The sequence below is a fragment of the Dasypus novemcinctus genome, chromosome 18, assembly GCF_030445035.2.
Source record: "Dasypus novemcinctus isolate mDasNov1 chromosome 18, mDasNov1.1.hap2, whole genome shotgun sequence".
Lineage (NCBI taxonomy): Eukaryota > Metazoa > Chordata > Mammalia > Cingulata > Dasypodidae > Dasypus > Dasypus novemcinctus.
This window is the reverse complement of record NC_080690.1, coordinates 4,374,553-4,390,490: the sequence shown is the minus strand read 5'-3', so window position 1 is coordinate 4,390,490 and position 15,938 is coordinate 4,374,553. Positions and strand designations below refer to the sequence as shown.

Here is a 15,938-nt window from a genome sequence, read left to right as displayed (position 1 = left end):
GTACGGTAGTTGCTTCTCCCAGGGCCAAGGTCCTGAAATTCAGATAAAGAGAGCCAGCTCCTTCTCAGGGACTGCTGTCTTCTGCTGGTCATAACCACTGCGTGACTCCTTGTTTCCCAGAGTTCACTGTCCAGCGCACTGCAAAGATGAGCCGGCCTACTGGGCTCCCGTGTTCGGAACCAACATCTACGCAGACGTGAGTATGCTGGCGTTCTCCGTGACTACCTCGCAAAGCCCGTTCAGACCTCGGGAACCGTGTCCCAGAGTCTGGATGTGAGCCCCGAGTTCTCCTTGTGGCCCCTCCAGCTAAGTGCAGACCACACGTTTCTGCCCCCAGTTATTAGCTCTTCCACGCCTACGTGTGTGAATGCAAACGCAGGTGAGCCTCATCCCACCCAACCACGTTCAGAGTTTTACAAACTGAATTCTGTTTTTCCCTGGACGTGCAGTGACTATTTCAGAGGCTTTCGTGCTTTGCGGTGTTTGCTCCTCTATGGAATGATCTTTCCTGATGCATTCCTAGATCAAGTCCATCCTGCCCTCTGCATTTGGTTTTGGCTAGGAACAGCCTGGGCTAAGGGCACAGAAGAAAATACAGGGTACTCCTCCTTTACCCCCTGTTAGGGGAATTAGTGTCTGTTCTTCCGTTTTTCCTCCTAATTAGCAGGGACATTTGAGTCTGACTTTTCCTAAGTGACTCTCCAAGGCCTAGTCCATCCCCTCCAGGTTCCAGAAGCCGGGAACGTGCTCTCGGCTCTGCCAGCCGCTGTGCCCCTTGCCAAGTCGGTTGCTTCTCCATAGAGGATCCAAAGCTGGGGTTATCTAGTGCAGGGGCCCTGTGGGTCTAAAGGCCCGGGACGCGAGCAGCATCGTCATCTCCAGCTCACCTTTATTTCTGTGGTTCTCCCCGGCTCCCCGCTGCTGCCTTTGCCTCCGTGCACCTTGGTTCTTTTGGGTTTCCTATAAACACGGCTCGCAGAGGCTCTGACTTCCGCAGGGTCAAAGCAGCCTTCACGGATAAACTTTTTTTCCTTTCCTCTTAAGTGAGTCTTTTTTTCCTTCTTGAAAACTGTTCTGTCAAAATTTAGTTGTAAAAGTTTAATGGAGGGGTAATGTATATTAATTGTTACACTAAACACATGTAGAACATCATTTAAAAAACTTTTTTAAAGGGACGAGTAAAGCCGTTGTAGCCAAATACAAACAAACAAAGCAGGAGTGCCACTATTACAAGCTAATCAAGTGGAATTTAAAGTTAAAATGAACCGAATGGGACAAAATGATTCATTATGCATTGACACAAAAGGTACGATTTATGAAAAAGAAAGGCAAGTCAAACCTGTGTGCACCAAACCGCAGAGCAGCTAAATATATAAAACAACCCAAACGTTAGAAATGCAAGGAGAACTTGATAAAAACTTAATGATAATAAAACTACCTTCTAGTCAACTCCCATTACGTTTTAGGTTGGTTAAAAACACACCTTCGCCAGGTATTATCCCCATTTACGGAGGCAAAAACCGAGGCTCGGAGGAGGCGCGGCAAGTCACACACTGGCCTCGGCCCGGTTCCCTCCCGCCTCCGTGCTGCCGGGCTGGGATGTCCCTGCACTCCCGTGACGCTGACGTGAACGGGCACGTGGGGGCACGTGGGGGGACGTGCCGGAAGCGTCGGCTAAATTGCTCACCGGGGTTTGGAGCCTTTCAACCACAGTGCTCAAGAGAAGGCTTGGAGAACAGTAACTGCTCCAGGAACGGTAAATAAAGGTATTGCAGAATTCAGTGCCGGAATAGCTCTTCAAAATAAGGACGAGGAGAAGGAGAAGAAAGAGGAGGAGGAGGAGGAAGAGAAGGAGGAGAAAAAGAAGACAAGAAGGGAGGGAGAGGGAGGGAAGAAGGAAGGAAGGAAGGGGCAAGGCAACTCATTTCAGAGTTTCTCTTGGGCCCCGGTTTCTGGGTCGCTATCGTGGGCGGTGGCCGTGGCTTTTAGAGAACGTCTGTTTGTGAAGGATTTGTTTGGGAGAGTAATCCGGAGGTGCCCTCAGCCTCTGCCGCCCCACGAGGGGGGCTGCCTCAGCACCCCGCACGCTGGGGGGCGTCAGCTGAGGCCAAGTGCGGGGAGGCTCTCCCCCCAGGGGCACGGCTGCGGGACGCGGCAGCCTTTCCCTGCCTGCCTGTCCCGTTCCTCACCCGTCCTGCCTGTCTGGGGCATGCGGCGCTCCCCTGCGGGCTCGTCCCCGCGGGGCCCCGCCTCGCCGGCGCTTCTGATCCGCGGGTCTGGGCCAGCGCTGTGAACGCGGCATTTCTCCTGAGGTCCGGGTAACGCCGAGGCGGCTGCCCCAGTCCACGTGGTGAGGACCCCTGGGCTAGAGGAAGGGCCTCGAGGGCCTCTGACAGCGCTGGTGCGTCCGTGGGAGCCCGTGATCGTGTGCTGGTGTCCACACTGAGCACTGAGCGGTGAGTGTAGAGCCCTCCATCCACTGAGCCTTCGTGGTGGCCTTCGAGGGCCTAGGCCTGGCATCCACTCTGGAATACCGGATCGATGGCCGGCGCTGGGGCCGCCCTCCTGGCACCTTAGGCTCTTAAGAGGCACCAGTAATAACACCTCCCCCGCGGGACCCGTGGATTACGCAAGAAACAGAACAGGGCTTGGGATGGCGACTGTGCATTATTCTGATGCTTTCCACTTGACATTGAGAAACAGAGGCTGGAGGGGGCGGGGCAGTGGCTCAGCCAGGCCATCCCTGTCACAGGGCAGCAGGTGGTGGAGGCAGGACTGCTTCCCAGGCCATTGCTGCTCTGTTAATAAATATTTGGGTACTTTGCTGCATCAGGCCTGAGACTAGAAACAGACAGCTTGTACCTTGTCCAGAAGCACTAGGGAAGGAGTGGCCCAGGGAAGGGAGGAAGAGGAGGAAAAGCTTGCTGTGTTTTGACAGGCAGGCTCTATCAGATAAGAGGGAGCCTGCGGCCCTGCGCAGCAGCTGGGTGTCTCCACCAAGGTAACATCTCAAAGATGCGATCCGGGAAGCATCCCAGGATTCCTCCAGGGACGGTGGGCCAAGGGCTGTCCCCAAGGGTCGGCAGCTCTCCATCCCGGGACCCTCATCCCCAGTCTTGCCTGAAGAGCAGTAAGCATGCTTGTGCCCACCACGACACTCCCAAACTCCCTGCCCGCCGCGACTTCAGGGGGATTCTAAGGTGATCATAGCCCGCCGCCCCGCGTCTCTGAGATGGGTGCAATTCCATTGCTTCTTAACTTTTGGGGTGCACTGCTTCCTTTGAAAATCAGAAAGTCATGGACTCTTTCTCCAGGAAATAAAAACGCGTCTTTGTGCAGCTGTCCCTGCTGGTCCCTCGTGATGCGGGACTTTCAGTGGTGAAGCCGGGAAAGTTCTGGAAGGCCCTAGAGACAATCCCAGGCTTCTGGAGCCCACTTCAGACACGGGGAATGTCCTTGTCCATCTCATCTCGTTATTGAGGAGAACAAGATGTTTTCTTGTGGGGTTAAACTGGCCTTCAGTAAACCAGTCGTGGAAAGCAAGAAATCCAATCTGCAAGTTAAGTAAGAATTCATGGGCTGCCTTTATCGGCAGTGTCAGCCTTGCAGGGAAGAGGCGCGGGGCAGATCTTCCCTGCAGAGCGTTCTTCTTAGGCATGACCGGCGGCTCCGTCCTGGCTCCACCTGGCCGGCAGGTCCAGCCCCCCAAGAAGGAACACTGCGGTTTATGAACAGGTGCAGGCTCGGGCAACAGCGAGCACCTTCTCCAGGTGAATTCAGCTCCAAGTTTTCAGACTCTGTCTCAAACCCACCCCTCAGGTCAGGGGTCAGGAGCCTCCTAGCGGAGCTGCTTGTTCTCCTCCAGGGCAGTCCAAGGACACCTTCCCTGCAAAGTGTCCTCTCTCTGTAGATCCCGACACACTGGACCTCTTTAGTGTTAGAAATGCTTTGGGGGAAGTGGATTTGGCCCAGTGGTTAGGGCATCTGTCTACCACATGGGAGGTCCAGGGTTCAAACTCCGGGCCTCCTTGACCCATGTGGAGCTGGCCCATGTGCAGTGCTGATGCGCACAAGGAATGCCCTGTCACACAGGGGTGTCCCCCGCATAGGGGAGCCCCACGCGCAAGGAGTGCACCCCGTAAGGAGAGCTGCCCAGTGTGAAAAAAGTTCAGCCTGCCCAAGAGTGGAACCGCACACACGGAGAGCTGACGCAACAAGATGACGCAACAAAAAGAGATACAGATTCCTGGTGCTGCTGACAAGAACACAGGCAGACACAGAAGGACACACAACGAATGGACACAGAGAGCAGACAACTGGGCGGGGAAGGGGAGAGAAAGAAATAAAATAAATCTTAAAAAAAAAAAAAGGAAAAAAAAAGAAATGCTTCGAGGGTCCGCAGATGGCCTGGATGTAGACGTGGAAACAAACTTGGCGGCAGTGGCTGGAAACCGCAGCTGTGCTGACCAGAGCCCTCGAGGTTATGGATTCGGCGTGCTGATTGCTTCTGAAGCGTCTCCCTGGGCCGCGGTGGAACTCCGAGGCCTCTCCTGACCTCCCCGGAAGGCCCCGCAGGCTTGGCTAGCCGGCCCGCTGGGACTCGGTTCAAACACAGACGATTCCCGAGCCTGTGCGGAGGGGTCTAGAGACAGACCAGGCCCGGTGCTGCCCTCTCGCTGAACGTTGGGGTGCCTGGGCAGTGCCTTGTTGTCACACTCAGGCCATTGCTGACTGGTGGCCTCTGTCCTCCTCGGTCCTCTCCACGCCTCAGGAAGGGAGCGGAAAGCACAGTGGGTCCAGGCCCTGTCCCTCACTGCTCCCACCCTGGCCAGTGCCCGGGCCCTGGACCGAATCTGCACGTCCTTAGCTGGTGACTGAGGCAGGCCTGGAGGCCGGCTCCGCGTGCCGTAGTGGCAGGCTGCTGGACCCATCTCACCACTGGACCCGATTGGCAAGGGGTCCAAGCATCAGTAGGGCGATTCTCCCGGTGACTCCCTGTCCTGTGTAATTTCAAGTCATCAACTTTAAGGGGTCAAATAAATCCGCTTACTTACAGATAGGGATCTGAGTCCCCAGGCCCAGCCCCTGGATGGGGCATTTTTGTTATACAACAGTTTCCTGTTGCTGCTGTAACAAATGACTGCAAGCTTGGTGGCTAGCACAAATCCATCCTGGCACGGATCGGGAGGCCCGAAGCGCCACGTGGGTCCCCCAGGGCTGACGGGAAGGTGTCGGCAGGGCCGGCTCCTCTGGAGGCTGCAGGCAGAGTCTGCCCCGGCCTCATCCAGCTTCTAGAGGCCGCCATCCCCCTCGGCTGGTGGCGCCTTCCTCCATCCTCACAAGCAGCCACGGCCGACTGAGTTTCTCTCCTCCGTCGCTGGTAGTTTCTGCTGCCTCCTCTTCCACCCTGGTGGTTCCATCAGGCCACCAGATAGCCCAGGACAAGCTCCCGTCTCAAGATCCTTCACCAGCTCCCACTGAAAGTCCCTTTGGCCACGTAGGGCCTCGTGGTAAATGTTCGCCCTCAGCCGGACCTCAAGGCTCTACTCGGTGATTCGCTGCTGTGTGGCTGTGGCAGGCATTGAACCTCTCTGAGCCGGTGCTTTATGGCCCAATGGGAGGAGAGGAGCCACCGCCGTATCTGAAGAAGCCGTGGGATAAGAAGGGTGAGGCAGAGTCCTGCTCGCCCCGAGGAGACGGCTCAGCCCTGGAGGGAAGGCCGGCCGCGCCCGCAGCCCGAGCGGGGTTCCTGCGACCTCACCCCGCGCGGAGAATCCATCGGGGAGGGCTTGGGGACCGAGGCGTCACCACAGGAAGATTCCCTCGGAACTTTGGAGGCGCCGGAAGACCCGGGCCCGCAGCCGGGGACGGCGGTGGGTTTTAGCACAGGCGGATGCAGGGCCCCCCGGCGGGGACACGCGGTGCCTCTCAAGCCGGGTGGGTGTCACGCCCACCCGCCCTCGTCTGGCAGGTCGGGACGCCCCTTCAACAAGCACCACGGATGCCCTCCGCTTTGGAAAACGGGGATCCGCTATTCCCAGACCCCCCATCCTGCAGCCCCTCGTTCTAGCGGACAAGTTAAGGCCCCAGCGGAAAGTTTAACGCGCGGGTTTTATGCCCCAGGAAACCGATTACTTGATGACTTTAAAGAACAGCCCCCACCCCACCCTGTCCCTTGGACAGGAAAAGCTCACGCCTTCCCCAGGGCCTTTGCCCAGCTCTCCCCTCTGCCCGGAGTGGCTGCCTAGAGGATGCCCATGGCTGTGGCCGCTTCCTTTTGGCCTTGGGGGGTCACAGTGCAGCCTCCCCTGGCCAACCCTTCTCCAAAAAGCCCCCTCCACCCAGCCATGCTAGCTCACGATCTGGTTTTATTTTTACTTTCTTCCTAACACTTAGCAGCAGCGGCCGTCACCTCATTTGTCTGTTTCCTTGCTCAACTCCATGCGGGCAGGGTCTTTGTTTTCTTCCCTCTAGAATCCCCCCAGGCTGGGTACGGGGCCAGGTATGTGGCGGGTACTCAGGAAATATTGTTGAATGAATGGATGAGGCCAGGTGCTCTGGAGGGACTGTGGGGAATCAGGAAGGTGGCGATGGCTATTTACCGGGGGGCTGTGCCCGGCACCCACCAGCCAGGTGGCCCAGTGACAGCCGGCTCTGGAGGGGCTCGAGCCAGGAGCTGGGACCCGCTGGACACTGACTTCAACCTGTCCTGCTCTTTCAGACATCCAGCATCTGCAGGACAGCCGTGCACGCCGGGGCCATCAGCAACGAGAGCGGGGGCTACGTGGACGTGATGCCCGTGGACAAAAAGAAGACCTACGCGGGCTCGCTCAGGAACGGCGTGCAGTCGGAAAGGTAGGGCGGCCTCGCCGACTTGGCGCCCCTGAGGCCGCCTGCGGGGGGCTCCGGGCGCCTGGGAGGACCCTCGGCGACCTTTCCTTTACAGCCTTGCCCTCCTCCTTACCAGGACGCCCCGGGCCACGAGGTGCGCGCCTCTCTTCCTTTCTTTCTTTTAAACAAGAATTTTTTCTTTATATTCCTAATGCATGTAGAAAATTTGGAACGATAGATAAGCACAAAGAAATCCAGCCCTCCATAACTCATCACCCAGTGGAACGATGGCTGGATTTTTTTTTTTAAGATTTATTTATTTTTATTTCTTTCCCCTCCCCCCCCCCCCCCAGTTGTCTGCTCTCTGTGTCCATTCACTGTGTGCTCTTCTGTGTCTGCTTCTATTGCCAGTGGCACTGGGAATTTGTCTCTTTTTGTTGCGTCATCTTGTAGCGTCAGCTCTCCGTGTGTGTGGCCCCACTCCTGGGCAGGCTGTGTTTTTTTCACACTGGGCGACTCTCCTTACGGGGTGCAATCCTTGTGTGGGGGGCTCCCCTACATGGGGGACACCCCTGTGTGGCATGACACTCCTTATGTGCATCAGCACTACACATGGGCCAGCTGCACGTGGATCAAGGAGGCCCGGGGTTTGAACCCTGGACCTCCCACGTGGTAGGCGGATGCTCTATCCATTGAGCCACATCCGCTTCCCACAACTGCTAGATTTTTGCTGTGGATCCTTCTGGTCCTTTCTCTCCATCTATGTGGATGTGCATTTCTTTAAAAATCAGAGTGAATGGGATCAAATAAGAGTTACTACATAAGTAAGAACGGAGAGTCAGGAGACCCAGCCTCCCCTTCCTGCCAGCTGTGTAAACTTAAGCGACGTTTTAGTTTGCCAAAGGACTGCTGGTGCCAGAGAGATGTCGGGTGTTGTAAAGGGGATTTATTTGGGGGTAAAACCTTACAGTTCTGAGGCCATAAAATGTCCAAGTCAAGGCACCACCCAGGGTGCTTTCTTGACAAAGTCGGCTACTGTCGTCCTGTTGTCCAGTCACACGGCAAAACAAGGTGGCTGCCAGCCTCTGCCTTCCCTTCCGGAATGCCAGGGCTTGTCTCTTTCCGGGCCTCCTCCTCTCTCACTCTCGCTGCTCCGCTTTCTTCCCAACTTCAGCGGCAAGCCATCAGGCATACGGCTCTGCTCCCCAAAGGGCCTCAGCTCTTTGAGCCAATCGGGGGCTCCTCTCCTTGCAGTTCAGCTGTGGGTGACACGGGAGTCTCTTCTCTCACATGGCCAGGTCAGGTATGTGTCCCCATTTTCATCAGATGCACCAAGGGGCAGAGACTCAGTCTGAGTCACACCTCCCTGATGTGGTCAAATTGGAAGGGTCTCACACCCACAGGAATGGATTAATTCACAAACATACTTTCTCTTTTTGGGATTCATAAAACAATTTCAAACCGCCACAAGCGATGTCCCGGATTTCTTTGAGCCTCAGTTTTCTCATCTGTGGTGTGGGTGTGATAATAGTCCCTACCTCAGAGGGGTGTCAGGGGATTTTGGGGATACTCCTTCTCCAGTTAGCATGTGTGCAGTGAGGGCTAGGTTTATGAGTCTCTGTTTTCACTTCACAGATCATAAAGGTCCTCCCCTTGCTGTTAATCTACTCCCATAATGTCATTCTTAATGACTGCCTAGAATTACGTCAAATGAATGTTCCGTACTTCACTTAATTGCTGGACGTTTAGGTCCTTTTCCATCCTTTATTGGGTAAACCTTGCCATTTAGAACATCCTTTGCCCGCACACACCCATGATTGTTTCCTTAAATCCCTAGAAGTGTAGTTTCTGGGTAAACTTTGAGTATGACTTTCCAGAATGTTCTTCAGAGAGGGCCCCACCCTGGTTCGGGCTGCTGGCCCGTTTCCCAGCACACGCTGCGCATTCCCACACGTCTCAGTGTTGTCCATAGGAGCAAAAGTCCACCAAGAGGCCGCCTTCCGAGCCTCGGCCCCTCATCTGTGAAATGGGAATGGTTATCCCTCTCGCCCGGCAGATCCGGGATTAGCCCAGGCAGGGGAGAGTTCCACCTGCGGGGCCTGTCTTTTAAAAACAAGGAGCGTGAAATCAGAATTCCGAGGGCCCAGTCCCTGCAGTGGAGGCCCTGAAAGCTTCGGGCAGGGAGCAGCCCTGGGCCCCCTCCACCCTCCTGGGGTCGCTGCACCATGCGTGACCCCGAGAACCGAGTCGTGCGCGGCTGCCTCAGTTTCCCCCAAGGTGCCCTGCGGCAGCTCTGTGGCCCTCCTCGGACAGCTGGAGTTAACAGCTCGTGTGTGGTGCTCCTGGCAGGCTACAGAAAGCCTGAGGAAGGGAAATTCCATTGCTATCAGGGGAGGACGATGGAGCAGCGGATTCAGTGGAATTTCCTGGCTGTGCCGGAAAGAAATCCCAGGGCACCAATTTATGGGGCTCTTTGTACCCCCTTTAATAGGAAAACTGTTTTCCCGGGAAGTGCGCTCGGCCCGGTTTGCTCTCCTGTCCGCCCCATGGCCCCCTAGGGCCGGGGGACAGGGGCTCCATTGTGTGGCCATCACGGGCGGGTGTCTCGGGAGGGTGGGGGACCGAGGGGGGCCCCAAGGCTACTCCCCTCCCGCTACCACCCGTGGGACCCCATGCGCCTCATCATTCTAAGTGCCGCCCACATCTTGCAGGCGGCCTCACCCCGGGCGATTGTCAGAGGCTGGCTGCAGCCGAACTGGGAGAAGGTTCTAGCGCTTCTCCCCTAACCCGGCGTGAAGACGCGGCTTCCCTTCCTTCGTGGCTCTTTCTTCCTGAGTCCCGCGTGGGGAATGAAGGTCCCTCACTGAGGCATGGACGAGTGAATCCACCTTTCTTTGCCTCGATTTCCTTATCCATAAAGGCTAGTACCTGCCTCGTGGGGGCGCTGGTGAGGCTGTGGTTCTCAAAGTGGGGTCCCCGGACCCACAGCAGCCAAATCAACTGGGGACTTGTCAGAAATGCACATTCTCTGACCCCTGCCCCTGACCTCCAGCTGCGAAGGCTCTGGGGTGGGCTCAGCGGTCCGCCTGGACACACCCTCCCGGGGGTCCTGACGCCCCCTCAAGTAGCAGAGCTGTGATGGGAAGGGTGACACTAGGGGCCTCTGTATCTGCACAATATTTGGTTGTGACACTGTGTAGCTGAGTCCTTTGTTTCCTAAGTATGTGCAGCACCTCCCGTGAGCCAGGACTCAGGCTGGGACTCCTGGTACAGCGTCAAGCCCAAGTCCACACAAGAAGGGAAAACGGGCGAGCCCTTGAGCCCCACACGGGCTGGGCTGGGTGGGTCCTGGGAGCCGTCGGGGTGCAGGAGCCTGCCCCGCTGAGTGGCCTTGGGCAGGCCTGCTCTCTCGGAGCCTCGGCTGTTCCTCTGTCAAATGGGTGGCTCTAAGGAGTACATGAGATGCTGTGTCCAAAGCGCTTGCCCAGCGGCTCAGGGTACGTGTCGGTGGAGTCTGGTGGCCCTGGCTGCTGTGACAGAGCTTCTAAAGTCTGTTACAAACCTCAGGAGGCCAAGGTTCCTTTCAAAGAGGGTCAAGTGACTCCAGCGTACGAAATGGTCTGAATGAATGACGTTTCAGGACTAGGGACAAAGCCTCTTGCAGGAATTCCTTCCTCTGTCCCCGTATCCCTCGTACATTAGTGTCCTCTGGCCGTGAGCCCGGCCCCTGCCATCTTGCCATCCAGTGGGGCGACAGGCGGGGCAGACCTGAGGACCCCAGGAGTGGGGGTTATGGAGAGACGGGTTATGGAGGGAAGGGGCAGGGAGCTGGGAGAGCATCCAGCGGGGCCCAGTCTTACTATCAGGACCGGGCACGGTGACGTGGTTCCTTGCTGAGATGGGGCCTCGGCAAACCTCCCTGTGCCAGGCACTAGGCTAAGCAGTTCCCCCCCCTGCCTGCTGCCACTGGGGGCGGTGGGAACCGAGCGCTGGGGCCAGAGGGTGTCTCTGCCCCAAACCGATGCCGGGACCCTAGACGGACACAGCCAGCCCCGAGGGAGATGCGGGCGCTGCGTTCATGGCAAACCGCATTTTACATTAGGGAATCCTTCAGTCAAATTAACAAACCTAGTAGTAGTCTCTGCGTATGGGCCAAAGGTTGGTTCTGCTTCCAAAGTAGTTTTGGTTTAGCAACAATCTTTTTCAGAAAGAGGATTTCCTGCAGTTTCGAAAGGTGGCCATGCAGAATTGGGCAACATGAGACAACAGGCTGCAACTCTCTCTCACCCACCAAGGATGGCAAAGGGAGGACAAGGTGTCAGGAAGAGACTTGGTTGGGATTGGGGCTTGTCTAAGTATTCTCAGGAAAAAGCTGGACATCTGGGTGAATATCCATAAATACAGTATTACACAAGGACAATTTTTAAAGACAGATTTCATAAGGAGATTGGGAAATAGGTCAACAGTGACAGATAGCCTTCTTTGACAGATAACATTCCGGTCACTTGGTTTTAAAAAAAATGTTATCTATATTCAGAAGTATCTGTGGGTGGACTTTCATCTGAACAGGGAACTCATTCAGCTTGCATTAATGGACACTGTCCCACTTACTGGGGACACAGCAGGGAACAGAAGAGATAAAATTCCCTGTCTTCAGTAGAACTAGTCTGAGCCCCATGGAGTTTTGACGTGTCCAGTAGTCAAAGTAAAAGGGACAGAGAGGAAATTTTAGAATATATTTTTCTTTAACCCAGTATAACCAAGCTTTTATCATTTCCAAATATAATTAACGGAAAAAAATTTATAGGAATTTTACTTTTTAAAATTAAACCCTGAAGCTCTGGAGTGTATTTATACTACAGCACCTTCCAGTTTGGGCGAGCCCCATTTCAAGTGTTCGTTTGTCACCTGAGGCTGGTGGCTGCGGTACTGGACAGCCCAGCTCTGGGAACGGCAAGGGTTGGGTGTCTGGAAATCTCTCCATGCCCTTGCACTTCTGAGAAGCAGAAACTACTGTGCTCTCATTTCCAGACTGAATGGCTCTGTCCCGAGGTGGACTGACACAAAGCTGGGGTGGTATGTTCCCTCTCTGTGAGAGAAACCACTGATAGAAAATGACCTGTCTCCCTTCCTCCACCCACTTCCCCCTGTTGTAAGATCTGCACTCTTGTGGGTTCATCTAATCCCCACGACAGATCTGGGAGGGGGGACTATAATAACCCCTACTTTATTAGTAAGAAAAGGGAGGCACAGAGAGGTCAAGTGAGTCACTCAAGATCACCCAGCCAACAAGGGTCAGTGCTGGGACTTGAACCCTCGTCGCCTTTTCCAGCATCCATGCTCTCCTCTACCACACTCCAATCCTCACCCCAGGCAAATCGCTGTGCTTGGGGCACGGACCCCTTCCCGTGCATTGCCTTACAAGGCAAAGGTCCACTTGTTTCTCACTTTAAAAATACTCAATATAAAAGAAATAAACTCCTGTGGTTTAAATAAGAAGGCTAGAGAGTAGAAAATAAAAGAGTCCCCGGGTGCCCTGCCTGCTGGCTCGAGGTAGCCTCTGCTAATTGCTCTTTTATCTCTCTTCCAGACCTTCTCTTCCTGTGCACGTACAAACACATATAAAAATCAAAATCGAGCTCATATGATATGTGTTCTGCAACATTTTTTCCCTTGAAAACTACTGTATACGTCACGAAATGGGATGAAGGGGTTGGACAGCTCCCCAGGGCTTGGGATTTCGAGGGGATCATTCTTTCCTCTGTGTGCGCGTGCCCACGCGGGCTCTGGGCTGGTGCCAGAAAAGGGATTTCCGCCCCATGTCCTGGGGAGGGCAATGAGGCTCAGAGGAGCGCGGCTTCAAACTTCTAGGCCCTAACCATTGCGGGTGGCAGTGGTCGCAGCGTGGGTGCTGGGTGCTGTGCCAGATGCCCTCGCTTAGAGAAGCCCACTTACTTCCCACAAAGACCCTAAGAAGGAGGTACTTGATCAGCCCATTTTACATTGTGGAAACTGAGGCTGAGAGAAATGGATTAACCAGCCGCAGGTCCTAGAGCAGAGATCTGAACCCATGTTTGACTCTTGAATTTTCCTGCAAGTCTGGGTTGGAATCCCTTTTTAAAAAAGGATATAGAAGGAGCAGGTGTGACTCAAGTTGTTGAGCACCTGCTTCCCACATGGGAGGTCCCGGTTTGGTCTCCCGTGCCTCCTAAAAAAACCCAAACAACAACAAAAAGAGAATATATAGATATGCATGTATATGCATAATATATTTTTAATATATATGTAATAAAAATAAATTGCACTTTTTAAAAAGCCAGAAAATACGCAGATGTCCCTCTTCTGCTATTTTAGCGCTGGCCTCCAGGACTCCCGGCAACTTGCAGGAAACTCCTCTTCCCTCCGGCCCAGGTCAGAGCCGTGTTCCCTGAGATGGGTTAGCCTAGAGCTGGGCCGGAAATGTAAGGTCAACCCGGGGCCCTTGCCTGGAGGGCGGGGTCTCAAGAGGATGCCGGAGCATCAGCGGAGGGTCTGGGCTGGAAGAGACCAGACCCTATTTGCAGGTGGGGAAACTGAGGCATCAAGAGGGCCAGAGACATGCCCAAGGTGGTGCTGGGTCGGGGTGGCCTCTCCACCACCCCGGTTTTCTCCCTGACGGCGGGAGGCCCTGGGAGCCTCCCCGCTCCCTGTGGGAAGGAGGCCCACGGGCTCGGGGCGCTCCAGGCCCCCTTGTGTTTGGGCTGCATGGCTGGGTGCTACGCGGCCTCCCAGGGAAGGGGTGAGGCTTCGGGGCCTCCAGGAGCTGCCCTAGCTTGGGGGTGCCTGATGGGCCGTCCCTGAGCTCTGTGCTCTGGAGTGGGGAGCAGCTTCACCCCCAGGACTGGCCGGCCACAGTGGGGCCATTTGGGAGAACAGTTAGGAAGGCCCTGCCCAGAGCCGGGCCGCCTGGACACACGTCCCGGCTGTTCCCAGCGGCGCTGGGTGGTCGGGGCGAGCCCCCTCACCCCGGCGGTGTCCTTATCTGTAAGTGGGAAGAACGGCAAACCTCTCCCACGGTGACCGCGGCTTTTGCTATGACTCTGCAGTGAACATCTTTGCACAAGCCTGTCGCTTTCTTGACAGTGTCTTTAAACAACTTCCTTGCAGTGGAAAAGCCACAGAGGCCCCCCGCGGTCTTTCTTGCGCAGTGCAGTGGCCTCTCCTGTTTAGCACCCGCCCCCCCCACCTGCTTTCCACTGAATAAAACCCACCCTCCTTATCAGCAAGGCCACTGGCCCGCCCCACTTCCCCCTCCCCGGGGAGGGGGGCACTGCCCCCTCCTGGCCCTTCCTCCTTAGCCCTGCTCATTAGATCGAAATGCAAACACTGCCTCCGGGAGGAAGCTTCTCAGACCACCAAGTCCAAAGCCCTCCTGCCTGGACGTCTGCCCCAGCAGCCTGGGTTAGCTCTGAAATTGTTGCTTGTACATACTTAACCATTTTTCCGCCCCTCTGCCAGGCTGTAAGCGCCACAAAGGCACGGACGCGGCCGTGTGCTTAAAACCCCACGCCCTGCGCGGAGCCCAGGGCCCGGCACGAGGAGGGCCCAGTAAACGCTGGCTGAACGGCAGAAGAAAGGGCAGTCAAAGGCTTGGAGCTAGTGAGGGAGGTGTGAAACCTGTTTAGGATCCTTCATGCAGTCTGTTCAGTGCCCTTTCTGAAAATTGTTGAGTGCTTTGTATGGAATTGTCTGGAAATGCGATGCCAATTTATACTCCCATCAGACAAGTATGGAAATTACAGGCTAATCCAAAAAGAGTAATGGAGGGTAAGATTTGGAAAAAAGCGGTGAGAAGGTCATTTTAAAGTTTATCAAATCGCACTTCTTTAAAAAAAAAATAGTACTACTGTCAACTGGCCTAGAACGTAACTGGAGCTTAATAATAAATGCTTGAGGCATAAAGAAGCAGGGAGCCATCTGAAGGCCTTTTGAGCAACCCAGCCCTGCAGGACTTCTTCAGCGAGGCAGCAGGCGAGACCAGCGGCTGAGCTGACCGTGAGCGTCAGCGCCCTTGGCGTTGCCAGCCCGCTGATGTGCTAACGAAGAGGCACCCGGCGCTCAGCTCCCGGTGGACAGGCTGTGTAGTGGGGAGGCTTCCTGGGTCCAGGCAAGACGTCCACGTGCCTTGGAGTGGCAGGCCCCGCCTCGGGGGGCCGGCCCGGGGGACTCCCTGGTTCCTGGGTTGTTCGGGGTCCCTGTGGGTGGGAGAACCCCCAGCCCCATCCGCAGCACCTCCAGGCCCCTGGTGGGTCAGAGGAGACACAGTGACCAGGGCATCTCATGGCTCCGTGGGATTCTCCCGGGCTACACCTGGGCAGACCATCCAGGGAGGTCTCGCAGCCCCGCGGCCGGAGGAGGGTCCTGGGATCTGGGTTTCCAGAATCCAGCAGGGCAGCTGGGGCCCTGGGTGGACACTCTCTCCCCCCTGTTCGGCCCAGTGAGAAGCTGCTGACCAGGGCGGCCCCCGCGGCCGAGCGCCGTGCTCGTGGCTGGGCTCCTGGCTGGCCTCCATGGCGCCTTCTCTCCGTGAGCTCCCATCTGACACACGTTTCCGAAGGTCAATTCCAGTGTAGTCAAAAGCACGGAGCTGCCATGGGGAAAGGGAGAAAAGCAACCAGGAATTCCAAGCAGCCTGCTGTCAGAGGACGCCAGACTTACCAAGCGGTCAGCGAGGGTTCGAGTCATCTATCCAGCCAGGGTTTCCAATCTGGGGTCCCCGTTATCTGGGGAAAGGGGACACCCTAAAGGAAATTGTGGCTGGGCTGTTAAACCTATGCCCACATTCTTTCATAATAAGAGAAAGGCAAGTTGAAGTTACAGCGGGAGGACCTTGGCTGCCCTGGATCGGCTAAGAGCCCACTGGGTTGGCAAGCGTGTGAGGAACAGGCAGTTCATGCATCATGGACAAGGTGTTCAATGTCGGGGCGAGACAATTGGGACGTGGAGACCAGCGATTGCAGGCAAGGATTTACTGGGACGCTCTCCCGGTGCAGGGGGTCTGAAGAATAAACTCCAGCCCCCCCGCCAGCATCTATACAGTACGTGTATAGGTGAGAACATGCTGAGTC

General features: G+C 55.7%; 1 protein-coding gene across 1 annotated transcript in view; it reads left to right on the top strand.

The window, feature by feature from the left end:
* Positions 1-15,938, top strand: part of CRISPLD2 (cysteine rich secretory protein LCCL domain containing 2) — a 77,839-nt gene that overhangs the window by 50,195 nt on the left and 11,706 nt on the right. The window contains exons 13-14 of the mRNA XM_058279636.2: positions 121-196; positions 6,722-6,855. Coding sequence (XP_058135619.1) covers positions 121-196; positions 6,722-6,855 — 210 coding nt within the window. The remainder of the gene's footprint in view (positions 1-120; positions 197-6,721; positions 6,856-15,938) is intronic.